At 38.5% G+C, this 18,668-nt stretch overlaps 1 protein-coding gene across 3 annotated transcripts in view; it reads left to right on the plus strand.

The window, feature by feature from the left end:
* DST (dystonin) overlaps nucleotides 1-18,668 on the plus strand; it is a 541,070-nt gene that overhangs the window by 233,491 nt on the left and 288,911 nt on the right. For all 3 annotated transcript variants that reach the window (XM_049776729.1, XM_049776730.1, XM_049776727.1), the window contains exon 5: nucleotides 13,041-13,102. In XM_049776729.1, coding sequence (XP_049632686.1) covers nucleotides 13,041-13,102 — 62 coding nt within the window. The remainder of the gene's footprint in view (nucleotides 1-13,040; nucleotides 13,103-18,668) is intronic.

The following is an 18,668-nucleotide window of genomic DNA, read 5'->3' on the forward strand; positions in this document are numbered from 1 at the left end:
ATGATCTGTGCTGCTGCCCTTTCCACTCAACCACTTCTATTGGAGGAATCTTTCACTCATAGCCTGAGCCAGAAACATGGGTACTTCTTATTCTGTAGAATAAATCAAGCCCATCTCTTTCCTATGATCCTAAATTTGGAGTAGAGCCAGAAGTCTTATGACAGTATGCTTCATGGATAGAGACACCCTGTATCTCTTAGGTCAAGGGAATTTCCTTTCAAATTTCCTTAGTGTTTGTTTACTCTGCCTATGTAAAAATAAAGAAATAAATAAATCCTCATCTTGTCCCCTTTCTTTTTTATTTTTTCTTCTTTTCATTTTATATATAGTTTCTAGATAGGGCTCCCATCTTTTTTTTACAGAGCTATAGAACATGAATCATCTTGTTCTGCCTCATATTTCTATGTCTACAAATTGAGAAAAGAAAAAAAAAAGTGGAGGGGACCCAAGGGCCAAGTGGTCTCAGGAACATTTTTGTGGAAATAAAAAATGATCAAACCTAAATACCCAAACTAAAATAAATGACAATAGAATCATTGTCAAATTACAACATGGTATACACAAAAGGGATCTGTTGCACTAGCAGTTCAGGGGCTAAGGATGGATATATGGGATGCAAGCTGGGAACAAGGGTGGAGGGAGGTCAGCACTGGTGATGGGAATGGCCCTAACTCATGTCACTACCTGAAATAGAACTGAAAGACTTGTAATTCACATTGGTTTCAATTAAAAAGAAAATTGCTTTTATCTGTTAGTTCTTCAGTTCATTCATCACTGAAAATGAGTATATACCTACTTAGCAAAAAATATGTGAATATCAAGTGGGATGATTATGTAAAAGTGCTCTGTGAACTATGACATGTGGCACAGTTTTTCTTTTTCTCGTTCCACTAGTTTCCTGTTTCCAGTTGTAGTTATTTATTCCCATTTATGTGCTTTTGTGACTGTTCTTTCTTCCTGTAGTGTGCAGCCCTCCTTCACAAATTCCTGCCAATCCTGGGTTAGTTTTGTTGGGGAGAATGCAAATCTGGCTTGGCTTCAGGCCTCCCCCTCCCCTACTTTCAGGGAATGAATGATGTCTCCTGGAAACCCATATTCTTTCTAGTTTGTGTACCTTTTTTTTTGTTTGTTTTTTGCTTCTGAGGGCTCCAGGGTGTGGCTGCTATGAGCTGTGTGGTGGTTGAAGCCTATGCATCTCTCTTCAGGTGATGGTTTTGGGATGGTTGTGGCTTCTGAAGCTCCTTGGGGGCAGACATGATGATCTAGCTAAAGCAAATGTCACTTTAAAAATAGCTCTTGAGGGAGATACTTTCTTTTGTTTTTGTTTTTGTTTTGGGGCCACACCTGGTGATGCTCAGGGGTTACTCCTGGCTATGCACTCAGAAATTGCTCCTGGCTTGGGGGACCTTATGATGGGGTAGAACTGAGGTCCATCCTGGGTCAGCCATGCACAAGGCAAACACCCTACTGCTGTGCTATCGCACTGTCCCCAGGAGAAAGTTTCTTTATGAAATGTCTAGGCTGTAGTTCAGAGCTATTGTCTTTTGGTGTTCCCCACTCTGACTCTGCTGCTGACTCACAGTGTGATGAGTTTTATGTATATGAATCACTCTGAGCTTTCCTTTGATTTGAGAGGTAACCTCAGCAAACCTCTTAAATTGTTAAGAGTCCACAAACATGAAAAAAAGGATTAGAATTGCAGTCCACTCTGGCGAAAGTGAAATTTGTCGAAATAGTAGGAGATGAACATATTTGGTTTTATTTCTGGGCCACTGTGACATATTCACAGTAGCAGCCAATATTTTTTTTTTTTTTTTTTTTTTTTTTTGTGGTTTTTGGGTCACACCCGGCAGTGCTCAGGGGTTACTCCTGGCTCCATGCTCAGAAATTGCTCCTGGCAGGCACAGGGGACCATATGGGACGCTGGGATTCGAACCGATGACCTCTTGCATGAAAGGCAAACACTTTACCTCCATGCTATCTCTCCAGCCCAGCAGCCAATATTTATCAATTAAGATTTTGACTATATTCAAGATAAACAGTAAAAACATTCCACTGTGTAGTAAGCCTCCAGAGTCTAGTACCGAAAGAGACAAGAAGTCCCAAATTCTTTTTTTTTTTTGTTTTTTTGTTTTTTGTTTTTTGTTTTTGGGTCACACCTGGCGGTGCTCAGGGGTTACTCTTGGCTCTGTGCTCAGAAATCGCTCCTGGCAGGCTCGTTGGACCATATGGGATGCTGTGATTTGAACCACCATTGGTCTTGGGTCGGCAGCTTGCAAGTCAAAAGCCCTACTGCTGTTCTATCTCTCCGGCCCCCAAATTCTTATTTTTATCCTTGGTTTATTTATTTACTCTTTTACTTTGAACAAAATGAAGAGATTCCCTAGAAACAAATTTATTGAATAATTGAGGACAAGGCATTTTGTGTTTTTCTTTCTCTGAAATTGTTATGTAAGAAATTAAAGAATCTGGGGGTGGGAGAGATAGCATGGAGGTAAGGCATTTGCCTTTCATGCAGAAGGTTATCGGTTAGAATCCTGGCATCCCATATGGTCCCCCGGGCCTGCCAGGAGCGATTTCTGAGCATGAAGCCAGGAGGAACCCCTGAATGCTGCTGGGTGTGACCCAAAAACCAAAACAAACAAACAAACAAAAAACAAAAAAAAAAAGGAAATTAAAGAATCTATCTTTTGCTACCTTCCCTCTCTTGGTCTTATATTGTGGCAATGACTGATTGGTTGCATACATTTTCTTGCATTGCTTGCTAGGGGTAATAGCTTTCATGTGTGTTTATACCTCCAGGAGTAATCTTTGAGCTACCATTAGTGAGTCCAAAACAAAATCAAAGCCAACTAAAATGAAAAGGATATGTATACTTTGTAAGATTTTTCACCTAAAAGGGGTGTGGAGAGAACTTGACCTGTTTCACCTGCAACCTCTTGTCACACAGGTGATGTTGAATGAGGTCTCTGGGTGAGGGTTGTGTTAAATGGACAAGGCAGTCATTACTAGATTGAGGTGCAAAGAGTCCAGATGATCACTGTTGGGTGAAGGCTCTAGTTTATGGGTGGTGTGGCTGGGTGTTGGCTGAGGTGATAATATGCAGCTGGTCTGATTCAGTCTCAGCAACCTTGTTGGTTACCAGTACACAGTGCTCATCATTATTTCAGGAGTAATCTTTTTCATAATTTCATAGTTCACTTTTCTTTCTTTTTGATAACAAGGCATTAATCTTTCATTGCTATTTCCTTGGTATTGTGTTTCATTGTATGACTATTTCTAGGCAGTGCTTGGGAAACTGGCTAGATCACTGCCTTTGGCTCCTTTTTGGGGAGCAGAGAGCATACCTGGAGGTGCTCAGGGGTTACTTCTGGCTTTGTGCTCAGAAATCGCTCTGGCAGACTCAGGGGACCATATGGGATGCCATGGATTGAATTTAGGTCCATCCTGGCTCGGCAGCATGCACAGAAAATGCTCTACCACTGTGCTATTACTCAGATCCCTGGCTTTGTCAATTTAATTATACAGTTGCATCAGTTTATATATTTTCTTTTTTAACTGTAGTTTATGTAGAGTCTAAAAAAGATTTACTAAGGAATAGTATACAATCAAGAATCAAGAGTACACATACACTCAAGAAGGAGCAGCCTTTTTTCTTCTTTATATGGGACTTCTTGCGAAGTATTTCCTAGTATTTTACAAATCACACCTGATCCTTATTAATAAGTGTGAAAACATATTCTTGCCTATTTTTCATGTGATCTCACAGAAAGTATTTTTGTTATCATTTTTTCAACTCTTTATAATAGTGAATATACTTTTCAAAGTATACTTTTACCCATTTTCTGTCATTAGTAGCTTTGTGACCTTATGGATAAGTGCCTCAGTTTCTTTTTCTATAAATGGGTTTAATCACATAGAGTTATTGGGACAGTAATATTAATATATCTGTGTTTTTTTAATTTAACTGAAGATAGTATCTGACACATATTAAGTGCTTCTTATGTGTTTGCTATTATTATAATAGTTTATCTTAACTTGAAATAGACTCAGACTTTTCTGTATGGACAAAGACAATTGGAAAACAAGAGAAAGGATGTGAAGTCATATAAAGATACTTTGAACTTTTTAGCAGAAGTGGAAGTTTTTAATTATATATTTAGAATGAAGTTAAAATCCTATGAATGTTTCAAAGGCTGTCAACAACTATATCAGTATTCTGTTTTTTCCTATAAAAATTCTTTTTAAGTAATTTCATATAAAGAGTTATGAGATTAACAGATAATGTTCTTTCACTTTGGCATTAGTTGTTCATATCTCCAAAAAGTAATGAAAAAATTAACTTTGCTAATGTTTGTTTAAAAGTGGGAGGTGACTAGTTTTTAGCTTGCAGTGGGAGTGTCTGGCGAGTCAGTGTTTTCCTTTCTGCATAGCAAGTTAACTTAAGTCTGACACACCGGAGTACAGGCGGAAAGAGTTCAGGAAGCTGTTGAATAGGTTTTCTGGATAATGATGGGACAACTACTGAAAAATGATCAAGACTGGAATGCAAAGCTGGTGGGGCTGATGTGCTGTTTGGGTTAGTAGTATCATCTACAATCTGACTTTCGTATTTTCAGAACTGAGAGGGAAAGGTACTGGCTTATGTGGCTGGAGTTTAGGAGATAATGGGACACTTTAAGAAATCTACACAGGCACTCAGGATGACTTTTAAGCTTCCTAAAGAGCACCTACCCCTTATTGATGTTCCTGGGCTATGTTTTTAAATAACCTCTGTTTATTGTTTGTCTGATCTCTGTTTGAGGGGGCTTAACTCTAGATTTTATTGAAAGCCAGTTGCTGTAAGTGATGATAATATTCTTTCCTTGGCTCATTTGGGCATGTCCCTCTCCCCCTGAAATTGTGCGTGTGTCTGGGATACTGGAGTTGAACCTAGGCTGGTTGTGTGCAAAATGTAGTACAGTACATTTGCTGTACTATCCTTCTATCCCCCACCATTTTTAAAATAAAGGTGGTCATAAGTATGTTTTTCTTAAATGTTATTGTATAAATTAAATAATTTTCAAGGAAACAAGTGTAGTAAAATTCCATTCAGAAAAAATAACTGAATAGTCTGTTGAGTAGAATGAGTTAGTCACAGAAATAATGTTTCCATCATGTAGTCATAGCAACATTATCCTAAATATAAATTTCACTGTAAGACATCCCTCACCGGAATGAAATAAAGAGACTTGTAATTGTAAGATTAAATGGTGTAATCTGGAATACTCCCTTTTGAAATAATGTGTATGGAAAGTGGTAAATCACAGTCTTTGCAGACTTAAATTATTCTCTGATTCTATATTACTTTGCTGAAGAAAGTTGAGACCATAGAATGGGCTGTGATTTAAAAAAACAAAACAAAACAAAAAACAATTTATCTTCTTCAAGTGTAAAAGAAAAGTCCAGTGGTTGACAACAATGGGACTTACACAGATTTAATAATATCTATTAGAAACCAAAGGGATAGTTCACTGTCACACACTTCAGTGCTTTATGCTTCAGTTGTGGACATAGTCCCCAAATATTTCTTCAATATTGCCTGCCAACCTTACAGGCTCAGCAGTGCTTTGGGGCCAAAGCCACAACCATGCAACAAAAACTCAGTGACTGAAACAGCATTTTTTGGATAGGAAATATTTAGTGAATACCTCTTTTGTGCTTGGAGCTAAATTGTTTGATCAGATCAACATTCTTTTTTTTTTTTTTTTTTTTTTTTTTGGTTTTTGGGCCACACCCGTTGACGCTCAGGGGTTACTCCTGGCTATGCGCTCAGAAGTTGCTCCTGGCTTGGGGGACCATATGGGACACCGGGGGATCGAACCGCGGTCCGTCCAAGGCTAGCGCAGGCAAGGCAGGCACCTTACCTCTTGCGCCACCGCCCGGCCCCCAGATCAACATTTTTGATATAAATCACCTTGGTAGGTTATTAATCAATAAATGATTGGTCTTTAGAATAAATAATCATTTTTTTTTTTTTTGGCTTTAGGTTTTTGGGTCACACCCGGCGGCACTTAAGGGTTACTCCTGGCTCTGCGCTCAAAAAGTTGCTCCTGGCAGGCTCGGGGGACCATATGGGATGTCGGGATTCGAACTGGGGTCTGACCTGTGTTGGCTGCATGCAAGGCAAATGCCTTACTATGCTATTACTCCTTCCCCTCATTTTCTTAATCTACAGGAAATACTAATTTGGAAAACAATAAATATGCCCTGATAACTCTTTTTAGGATAGTAGTCTATGTTGCATTTAGTTTAATGACTGATAAACCTTATTAGCATTAATAATATGTGATTTTAGAATTACTAAAAATTTTTCAGAATAAACACAGGAATGTCTAAATCTCATATTTTGCAACTTGATATGAATAGTTTCTGTCCTTGACTTCTAAGGATTTGTCATGAATAATACATTGCAAACTGTTTTTTATGGACAACTTAATTGTGGTCCTAAGTAATTAATGGTGGGAATATTATGGATATCACCTAGAAAGTTAGTTTTATTCCCAGTGTTTTCTTTTTGTTTAGAAAAAACTTGAAAATATGATATGACTACTAGACTTTAGTACAGTGGTTCCATTGTTTGATTTCATTTTTATAAAGTGCACATCCCAGGACTGGGTCAGGTTCCCCAGCATTCCTGTGATTCTGTGATTGAAATAAGCTCAACACTTCAATTTGAAAAATTGACACGCTTGACTGTATGACGCTAGAGGGTATCACAGAACTGCACTTTGTTTTATTGTAATCTAAGTAATTTAGTCAGGATTTTAAGATTTTTAATGTTTTAAGATTAATTGAGGTGATTTCCAATACTGTTGATAGTTTTCCATGCACATAATTCCAACACCACAACCATCACCAATGTGCCCTCCTCCCTCCCTCTAGGATTCCAGTGCCCCTCCTCCCAAACTCACTTTTGAGGATCAGTTCACTGTGTTGTCTTTGGCTCTTTGTTGCTCCCTTGCTGAATAGCTTTAAGTCCCACATATGAGAAGGATCATGATCATTCTTTATCCCTCCCCACTGACTGACTTCATTCTTTTTTTTTTTTTTTTTTGGTTTTTGGGCCACACCCGTTGACACTCAGGGGTTACTCCTGGCTATGCGCTCAGAAGTTGCTCCTGGCTTGGGGGACCATATGAGACACCGGGGGATCGAACCGCGGTCCGTCCAAGGCTAGCGCAGGCAAGGCAGGCACCTTACCTCTTGCGCCACCGCCCGGCCCCTGACTGACTTCATTCTATTTGATAGACTCAATTTCCATGTGTGGAAAATTGAACAATTTTGTTTTCTCCGAGTTACATAGCATTCCATTGTGTATATATACCACAACTTTTTTTGGGGGGAGGGGGTCACACCCAGCAGCACTCAGGGGTCACTCCTGGCTCCAGGCTCAGAAATCGCTCCTGGCAGGCTCCGGGGACCATATGGGATGCTGGGATTCGAACCACAGACCTTCAGACCGCAAGGCAAACACGTTATTACCTCCATGGTATCTCTCTGGCCCCATCCAGAACTTGTGATCCATTCATCTGTAGTCAGGCTTTTGGGTTGTGTCTATGTCTTGGCTATTGTACTAAGTGTTGTGAAAACGTTAATGTGCACATATCCTTTGAATAAATGTTTCTGAATTTTGGAAATAGATGTCATGAAGTGGTATTGCTGGGACATTTGGTAGCTATATTGCTATTTTTTTTTGATAACTCTCCATTGCTTCTCTTAGAATGAAACAGTCATCATTCCCACCAACAGTGAATGATAGTTCCTTTCTCACCACAATAATTCCCTTTTTAATGGAGATGTCTGCACATGTCTGGCTTCTGTTTCTCTAATCAACTTCCTCTCCTTTAGACTCTACCTGACTGCTTTGAATAGGTTCAGTCTTTCTTTTCTTTCATATGGTTGCTTTCTTGGTGAGTACTGCATTTTTTACTCAGTAGGCACCCGAATTTCACTTATTTTCATGCAAGGAATCTTTCTAGATTCGGAGCTCCAGAGTACAATGCAGTGTGTTACTGTTCAGTGTGGTGTTCCCAGCATTACTGTGGCAGAGGGTGCATTAGGAGACCTGGTAAATTCTGGAATAAGGTAGTAAATGAAGGGAGCAGAGTTTTGTCAGTACAGAGGATTAGGAGATGGATTTTCTTGTATTTTTTTCCTTCATATTCTATGTTGTAATTTAGGTTCATTTTGAACATTTCAGGCAAAAAGTAAGATGCTCCTACCACTTTGAGAGATATATTGTTTACCACCTTAAGTGATAACACATTGCTCTTCTGAATTGTTCTTTTTGAAACATAAATGGTTCATTTCACAGACTTGTTTTTTAATGAAATAAATGCATTAAAGTATCTCCTATAAGAGTAGATGGGTGATATATAGACTATATTTCAACATGACCAACAGAAGAAATAAGTACTTTGCAAATATTAATACTGACTATCCTTAGGGATTTTGGATTAAAAAATTAGGCATACGAAAAAGTAAGAAAAGAAAAGGAAAAAACTTAGGCATAATAAACAGATCTAACAAATCCTGAACATTAATGTTCTTATTTAGCAAGATTCTGTCATGAGTTTGCTTTTGCAGCCTCTTCTCCTGCTTATTCCAGAATTAGAAGTTTGGTGCATTGGAAAGGAATCTGTTATGGGCAGAATGTAATGGTTGATTTTATTTTGGTACTTTTTTTTTTTTTTTTTTTTTTTTTTTTTGTGTCACATCGGGCTGTGCTCAGGGGTTACTCCTGGCTCTATGTTCAGAAATCACTCCTGGCAGGCTCGAGAGACCATATGGGATGCCGGCATTAGAACCACCATCCTTCTGCATGCAAGGCAAATGCCTTACCTCTATGCTATCTCTCCAGGCCCATTTTGGTGCTTTTTAATGATACTGGGAAATAGGTTCTCAGTGATGTACTTAAGAGAAGAAATGCTTATAAACGCAAACTAGAAAGCTAAGAATCTGAATCAGTGGTGGAGCACTTGCCTTGTGTTTCTCTGGGTTCTTTCCCTGGCACCACCAAAATAAAAAAGGAAATATACTTGTTCTGTGGTCCATCTCACACCTCTTTAGTAGGAGAGCTTCAAGCTATAATATGTCATCATTTAGTACTTCTATAAGGATTGAATCTACACAGGATGTTGGATTTCTTTATAAAAATTTGTTTATCCAGTACCATAGTTTTGAACATTTATCCAACCCCCCAAAAAACAAACTTTAAAATAATATAAATACCTATTTTATATTCTCAGACAAACAGTTTGTATATAATTATTGTTGCTCTAGGAGACATTTTAGAAGAGATTTTACCATAAAAAAGAAAATGTATAATTTGGGGTGGCTGTGGGAGATTGCCTGTATCCTGGAGGTGCTTAGGGACTCTTCCATTCTCTGTACTCAGTAGTGACCCCCCATGGTGTTCAGGTCACTGGATCATATGTTGGTTTGATATAGGTCTGTGGGATATAAGACAGGCCCTTTATCCCTGTACTATGTCTCTCCAAGGGCATGTACATTTTTTAAGACGTGTGTGTGAGATTTGTCCTAGAGAAGCACTGGTTATTTGAAAAAAATTTGGGGGTACCCACATTTGTTAGTTTACTACCAAGGTTTTACTTACTCCTAGCTTTGTTCTTAGGGATCATTCCTGGATGTAGTAAGTGGAAAACCCTTTGCCTACAAAACTATTACTCTGACCCTGTGCAGTGCTCTTCAACAGAGCCTTTTCTATTTTTTTTTCCCATTGAAATAGTATTATTCAGTAGAAATTTTTATGAAGGGAATGTTTTATGATGATTGGAATATGTGTTGGTGAAGGGGGTGTACATTTTATGATTGAAACCTGACTATGAATATATTGGTAACCATGGTACTTAACTAAAGATATTGTTAAAAATAATTATTTGTGTTTTATTATTAGTGAGATTGAATTATTGTGTGGATTGTTTTATATCACTGGGTTATTTGTGTGATTTATCCCCTGGTTTATATTAAGATATTTATCTTTTTAGTATTAAGCTTGCCTGATACCACAAATACTCTTCCAGGTGGGGTGCTGGGAATCGAACCAAGGTCTGACCGTGTCAGCCGTGTGCAAGGCAAATGCCTAAATGCTGCACGATCGCTCCAGCCCCGACTTTAATATTTTATTTTATATTACTTTGAATATATGATTTATAATATTGTGAATACATGAATTAATAGGATGAGAGTTTCCAAGAAACTTTAATTACACTGAACTAGTTAAGGAGGTTCAGGGATGAAGAATAAGGAGAAAGAGAAGAAAGACATTTCTCAGAGAGGGTAGAAAAGTTCTGAATAGTGGTGAGAGAGTGAAGAAGACAACCTGGGAAAAGAATTATTCAAGATGCAGAAAGGATGGATGAAGGAAACCAAAAATTAGGAAAGTGCTGCCTGGAAATGGAAGAAGATAGGGTAGCTTTGATGGTAAGCATTAGATATTAGATGATTATGGGAAAGAACAATTTGATGAACCAGAAAATCACCATTTTTCTTTTTCCTTAAATTCTAGAAGACTTTAATAAGTAGGAAAATGAGTTATGAGGGTCAAAAGAGACAAACATTGTGAGGATCTAATGGATATCACGGTGACCATACTCAAAGAATGGTATTTGCATGTTTGAAAGTTGCTAAGAGGATAGACAAGATAAATAGCACAAGAAAAACAGTATATCTGTATAAGGTGATATATTTTAAGTCTGTATTTTGAGGATCTATAACAGTATGATATCAGTATATTATGTATTTGCAAGGACTACAATATTAGATACTCTTATGTATCAATTAGAAACCAAGAGTAGGGGGCTGGAGAGATAGCACAGTGGTAGGATGTTTGCCTCGCAAGCAGCCAGTCCAGGATGTATGGTGGTTCGAATCCCGGCATCCCATATGGTCAACCCGAGCCTACCAGGAGCGATTTCTGAGTGCAAAGCCAAGAATAACCCTGAGTGCCGCCGGGTCTGACCCAAAAACAAAGCAAAAGAAAGACGAAGAGTAGAAGGTATATTTTTAATGACCGTAGAGAAAGTAACTTGTTGCTATTTTAGAATTTAAAATTGTGTCTTATGCAAATCATTGAATTTTAAAATCAGTGGATAAAGAACAAGAGACTTTAAAATACTCATTTTCTCTTTCATATGTTGGATATAGAGAAACTGCATAGAGGAATATTCAATACTGAGAGGCATTAGAAACAAAGAGCAGGAGTACTAGTGTTCACTAGGAAGCTTGTTACTGGGGTGTTAGGGCCATATGTTAGGGAAGGAAACAGGATAACAAATACAGGTGAAAAGTGCCTGTTACAGAGGTCGGCCTCATTGTAGAGGGAAACTGGGACACCAGTGGAGGTAAAGGACACTGGTGAAGGGATAGGTACTGGAGCATTGTCTGCCTGAAACTCAGTCAAGAGTATTTTTGAAACTTTGTGACTCATGGTGATTCTATTTAAAAAATACGTTTTAAAACTCTTCTGTCTCTCTACCTTCCCTTCATTATTGTTGCTGCTGCTATTATTGTGTTGACTGAGTAGACATATGTTTGGCTGTTGTGCTTGTGTGGCTTTTTAGTTATGTTTACCAGGGCTGCACTCTTTTTTGTGGTGTTCACACATACCGGACTGTGCCTCAAACAGAAGTTAGTTGTGGCTTCAGTGATTGTAAAGCATAAGTTTCAGGCTTAAATGGAAGAACTGCAGGGTTGCAAATGCTTCCTGTGGGTCTTCAGGGATCTACTTGTGACTGTATACACTTGCAAGTCTATAGTTCTCGGCCCTTCACTGTCCTCCCTAGTGCCGAAGGGAAATTTTTTTGTGGGGGCCACACCCAGCAGCACTCGGGGGTTACTTCTGGCTGTGAGCTCAGAAAGGCTCACTGGACCATATGGGATGCTGGATATCCAACCCGGGCTGGCCGCATGCAAGGCAAATGCCTTACATACTGTGCTATTGCTCCAGCCCCAAGGGTAATGTTTTTAAGTTGTTCATGTCTGTAGAGAGAAAAGTTAGCTCTGTGCTGTCAGAAAAATTAATCAGAAGATGTTTCTTTTTTTGCATCACCATTATAATTAAGTCTGTTTCACTCACTCTCTGTAGCTAGAATCAAATTGGGGCATTTCTGTTTCTTAGGTAATTAAAAATACCTAGTGAGAATCAGTCTGAGTAGTAATAAAGCCAGAATTCACTTCAATCCTAAGAACTAGATTGTAAATCAATCTTGTTTTTTGTAGAAAAAACAAGGCTAGGGGTTGGAGTGATAGTATAGCGGTAGGGCATTTGCCTTGCACGTGGCAACCCTGGATGGACCAAGTTTGATCCTAGCATCCCATATGATTCTCCTGAGCGTGCAAGGAGGGATTTCTGAACAAATAGAGCCAGGAGTAACCCTTGAATGACACTGGGTATGGCTCCAAAACAAAACAAAACAAAAACAAAACAAGGCGGGGGAACATGTTTTGCTTGTCAGAGCACCAGGTTTGATCCTAGGTCCCTGAACATAATTGGAAGGTGGGTGTGGCAACTTTCTCCCCAGAAAAAAAAAGAAAAATTCTTAAGGAGCTGTCAGCATTAGCTAAACAATCATAAGCAGATCTTCAGTCTCTGAGAATGAAATTACCCAGTCTTTTGATGGCCAAATGGAACATGATGTGATGTATAAGTGTTTTGTATAGTTCTGTAGGGAATTTACCTGAATCTGGGTTAACCTGCTTCCTGACGGAAACTGTAGTGCTGGGTTTATGCAATTGATTGCACAGAGGCATTTGTTGAAAGTTTATATTGGCACATATGACCTGTTAAATGGCTCCTTTAACATTTTCTTACAGGTAGTCTAAAGTTAAAAACAGGAAAGTATTGTATTTTTTTTTTACCCCCAGGTATTAAAATGTGTCTTTTGAATGCCTTATTTTTTAAAATGCAGAATCACTACTAAAGTTTTCTTTTCATAGATTTTACCAACCATATCTGTATCTTTTGTTTTCCCTTACAGATGAACGGGACAAAGTTCAAAAAAAAACCTTTACAAAATGGATAAATCAGCATCTCATGAAGGTCAGTTATATTTCCATCACATCTTACAATGGCTTTACATACTTTAATTTACTGTGCAGTAATTGTATATCTTGGATGCATTAGTTTTGCAACATCAACATATAGTTTAAATCTAAAGCATTTCTCATGAATTTTATGCAACTATAATTATTTAGTGGATAATGATGGGGGTGGGAAGATAAAAGCTTGGGGATTGCAAATAAAACCTGTCATTATTGGACTCTGGAAAATCTAAGCAGTTTAACATGTGTAAATATTTATGTGGTAAAGCATGGAAATGCTGCAGTTCTCAGTAAGGTTTTTCTTTCTCTCTTCCAAGATTGAAACCAAGTTCTCTCATCAGATTTATATCAATGAAAGAATTAGAGGAAGATAGTGATGGACTCTAGATAAAAATCTAGAATGATTTTACTTTTATCTCCCTGGTGCTTAGATTTTCCTTTTACAATATAACAGTTAATATTTATGGCTCTTAATTTATTATTTACTTGTGTGATATGGTTTGCTTTGATAATCTGAAATAAATTCCCCCAAGTGCTCCTATATGTAAAATATTTGTAGCACACATAAACATATTTGTTGGGCTTACGCACACATATACAGATTTTGTGTACTTTTTTTTTTTTGTTTGTTTTTTTTGTTTTTGGGTCACACCCGGCAGCGCTCTATGCTCAGAAATTGCTCCTGGCAGGCTCTGGAACCATATGGGATGCCGGGATTTGAACCACCTTCATTCTGCATGCAAGGCAAACACCCTGCCTCCATGCTATCTCTTCGGCCCAGATTTTGCATACTTTTATGGAGCTGTTAAATCCCCCTTGAAATCATTCTATAAACATTAACTAAACCTTTGAAATGAACTATTAATCATCTTTATTTTAATTAACTAATTAATTTTGCCTCACCAGTTACTGCTGGCTCTGCACTGAGAAATTACTTTTTGTGGTGTGTAAGACAAGTGTACTACCCATTGTCCCGTCAGTTCTGCCCATACTAGTCACTTTTAAACGCTTACTTAGGGCATTACTCTAGTTGAAAATAAGTAGTATGCTAAGTCTGTTATTTGACAGTGCTTTCTCACACAGAACCATTATCAGTATTCCTAAACCAGCACACAATGATAAACAATCACATAGTGTTTGAATGATACTTATAATATAATGAAATCTAATACTTTCTATAAAAGTGATTCTTCTTTCAAGGGGCGTATCAGACTTACCTGACAGGAGTTTTACTCCTTTGTCTTGTACTATTGACTACTAAGTCCTTTCCCCAAATTCTGGCATGCCCTCCATGAAGAGCATACTGAGAGCCACTGCCTAGCTGAGAGAATCGTTTCTTGGAATTTTTTTTTACCAGTCTTGAAGCTAAGACCTGTGGCATATTAACAAGAGATAAAGGTGAAAATCCTCTGCTTTATGATGTCCAGTGAGAAAATAGACTGTGAATACTAGTAGTTACAGTTTACTTAATGCTTTTCCTGAATTTTGCTTCATCGTGCAGGTGCTCTGTACACAGTATTAGGGGGAATCCATTTTATGGGGCAGAGATGGGCTGAGATGAGGCTTGGGGAGTAGAACTTTGAAATTGATGGTTCCAAGTTGATTTTCCCATTTTAGAGTTGAATGAAATGAATGCAAGGTTTTGTTCTTCTGAAAACGACAGGCCTGCAAATTTGTGTTTGAATATTGTCACTTTTACTACACCCACAGTGCTCAGGACTTTTCCTACCTGTGTGCTGTGGCTGCTTTTGATGGTACTTGGGGTACCATGCTGTGTGGGCACTAGAACTTGGTCCTCTTGTAAGCAGAAAAAGATACCTCTTTATGCTATCTCTCTGGTTCAGGTTTTTTTTTTTTTTTTTTTTTTTTTTTTTGCTTTGTTTTTGTTTTTGGGCCACACCCAGTAACACTCAGGGATTACTCATGGCTATGCCCTTAGAAAATCGATCCTGGCTTGGGGGACCATATGAGACAAGGTCTTTCCTGGGTCAGTCGCTTGCACAGCAAACACCCTACCACTGTGCTAACTATCACTTGGGCCCCTGGTTCAGTTTTTTTTTTGGGGGGGGGGGCCACATCCGTTTGATGCTGAGGGGTTACTCCTGGCTATGCGCTCAGAAATTGCTCCTGGCTTGGGGGGACCATATGGGACGCCGGGGGATCGAGCGGTCAGTCCTACGCTAGTGCTTGCAAGGCAGACACCCCACCTCTAGCACCACCTTCCCGGCCCCATGGTTCAGTTTTTATAACTGACTAATGATGGAGTGCAAGATTGTCTTCAGAAAAATTACTCTGGATATTTCTAGATTCTTGTAGAAGATAGTTGTGATTGTTCCAGTTAGAATCACTTCACAATCACTTCACAATCACAAAAGAGATAATAGTAACACAAATGGGGATAGCCTTGTGGTATGTGTACTGCTGAAGCAAGCACAAGGGATAGCCCCTTGGGAACTTAGTGCTAGCATTGGACAGAAATATTTTCGGGACCCAGTCTCTGTCAGCCATTTGGATTGGGCCAACATGTTTGTTTTTGTTTTTGGGACACACCCAGTAGCAGCTGGGCTTAAGGGTTACTCCTGGTTCTGCGCTCAGAAATTGCTCCTGGCAGGCTCGGGGAACCATATGGGATGCTGGGAATTGAACCTAGTCCATCCGGGTAGGCTCTGTGCAAATCAAACGCCCTACTTTTGTGCTATCTCTCTAGCCCCAGTGCCATTCAATATTAATGGTTCTGAAGTTGGAAATATACGAACTGGGTTTTACTAAAAGTATTAATATTGAGTTGACAGCTATCTTTACTCACTCCTAGTCCACACCCGGTGATGCTCAGGGATTACTTCTGGCTTTGTGCCAAGCTCCTGCCAGACTTGGGGGACTATATATGATGCGAGGATTCGAACCACTGTCCTGGATCGGGTGCATGTAAGACAAGCGCTCTACCGCTATGCTATCTCTCCGGCCCCTAAAAGTTTTGTCTTAATTAGAATTTATACTTGTTAGTGAGCAAATGCTTCTGGCTTTATTCCAAATGTATGTAGATATTAGCATTCTGGTATTTCTGGTGTCTCTGCCTGTCCTAAACTGATTGTGCTGGCAAGAATGTTTTGTTTTCAATTCATGTTTCTTCAGGATATTTGAAAGGGTAAAGAGCAAGTCATACACTTTCTTTAAAGAATCTCTTTACTCCCTGAGTAGGTCAGATTGTTTATTTTCGCAAAGTATATCATTGAGTAAACTTCTGGTGTCATATAACTTATGTCTTATTCTTAGCATAATTTTAATTATAGTTTTAGAACACAATATAGCAGTTATTGAAAATAATGGTAACATTACTGAGTATCACACAGAATTATTCCAGAATATAAAAGTTATAACTTTCTTTATTAAAATATGGTTTGTTTGTTTTTTTTTTTGTTTTTTGTTTTTTGGGCCACACCCGGCGGTGCTCAGGGGTTACTCCTGGCTGTCTGCTCAGAAATAGCTCCTGGCAGGCACGGGGGACCATATGGGACACTGGGATTCAAACCAACCACCTTTGGTCCTGGATCGGCTGCTTGCAAGGCAAACACCGCTGTGCTATCTCTCCGGGCCCCAAAATATGTATTTAAACCCATTCTACCTATGATACTTTATAAACCAGTGAATATTTATGTTTATTGTTTTTGCATTATTTATGTTTATTAATGACTATATGTGCTTTTTTTGTTTTGTTTTGGTTTTGGGGGGCCACACCCATTGACTCTCAGGGGTTACTCCTGGCTATGCACACAGAAATCGCTCCTGACTTGGGGGACCATATGGGACACTGGGGGATCAAACCATGGTCCTTCCTAGACTAGCGTGGGCAAAGCAGACTCCTTACCCCTTGCACCACAGATCCGGTCCCTGTATGTGCTTTTCTGTTGAGAAATTTATAAGATGTGATGTGGGAGATGTGCTCGAAGACTTACATACTTTGGGACCTGAACGACAACACAGTGGGTAGGGCATTTACCTTTTACACGGCTGACTTGGTGCTTTGACTTCCCAGATGGTCCCTCAAGCTGCCAGGAGTGATTACTGAGCACAGAGCCAGGAGTAACCCAGTAACCTCTGGGTGTGTACCCAAAACAAAACAAATAAAAAAGGACTTACATACTAGCAGTTTAGATTCTGCTTGGCTCTAGGGGAAGAGCTCTTTAGATTATGTAATAAATGAGAATATTCTCTTTTAATTGTTTATGTCAATTCAGAATTAGGTCTTGATCCATGACTAAAAGGCTGCATTGAAGAGTTTTCAATAAAGTTCTTTCACTACAGTTCTACAGACACCTGCCAGTTTCGAGATGTAAAAAGGTAGAAAACCACTGAATTATGAGGATGAATAATTTTTAGTAGGGATTTAAGTTTGAAGTTTATACAGAATGCCTTTATGTTGAGTCCTTCAAAGTAGAAATTTATAAAGGAAATATATTCTTCAACTCTATTTAGCTATATATATTAATTTCTTAACATTATATAATAGGGCATTTGGTCTACATTTTATTTAATTTTTTAATTGTTAAATTAAATTATTTAATTTTAATTAAAATTTTAACCGATCAATTAATTAAATTTAATTATTAAATTGAATCACCATGAAATACAGTTACAAAGTTGTACATGGTTGAGTTTCAGTCATACAGTGTTTCAACATCCATTGCTTCACCAATGCACATTTCTGCTATCAATGTTCAGTTTCCCTCCTGCTGTGTCCCCTCCTCCCCGCCTCTATGGCAGACATTTTTTCTCATTTTATTATTTTATTTTTCCTTTAGGTTCTGTGGCTTGCAGTATTGTTACTGAAGGGATATATTATATATCTCTCTATCTCCTTTCAGCACACAGATCTGTCCATGATCATTTCCAACCATCATTGTCATATTGGTCCTTTGACTACATACTTTGTACACATTTTCTTCCATGGAACAATCCTCCTCTGGACTGCAGTGTTTAGCACTCCACTCTTCCTTAGTCTCCACTGTTTAGGATTTAATTACCATACTATTTGACTTATTTCACTCAGCATAATACTCTCCATGACCATCCATGTATAAGTGAATTTCATGGCTTCATTTTTCCTAACAGCTTCTTAGTATCCCATTGTATAGACATAATATAGATTCTCTATATTATCTATTCTTAGGCACTTGGGTTGTTTTCAGATTCTTGCTATTATTAAAAGTGCTGCAATGAACATAGGAGTGCAGAGAGTTTTTTTGCATTGTGTTTTTGGGCCTCTAGGTTATATTTCTACAAGTACTATTATTGGGTCATACGGAAACTCAATTTCTGTTTTCTGAGTAATGTTCATATTGTTTTTCATAAATGCTGGACCAGCCTACATTCCCACTAACAGAGTATGAGACTTCTTTTCTTCACACATTTGTGCGAGCACTGGCTACCATATTTGCATAAGCCAACCTCCCTGATTTTACCCTAAAAACTGGGACAGCTTAGTGACTTGAGTATAAGCCAAGGGGGAAAATGCAGAAGCCACTGGTAAATTAACGAAAAAATATATACCCAAAACAATTAAAATA

The sequence above is a fragment of the Suncus etruscus genome, chromosome 7 (genome assembly GCF_024139225.1).
Source record: "Suncus etruscus isolate mSunEtr1 chromosome 7, mSunEtr1.pri.cur, whole genome shotgun sequence".
Taxonomy (NCBI): domain Eukaryota; kingdom Metazoa; phylum Chordata; class Mammalia; order Eulipotyphla; family Soricidae; genus Suncus; species Suncus etruscus.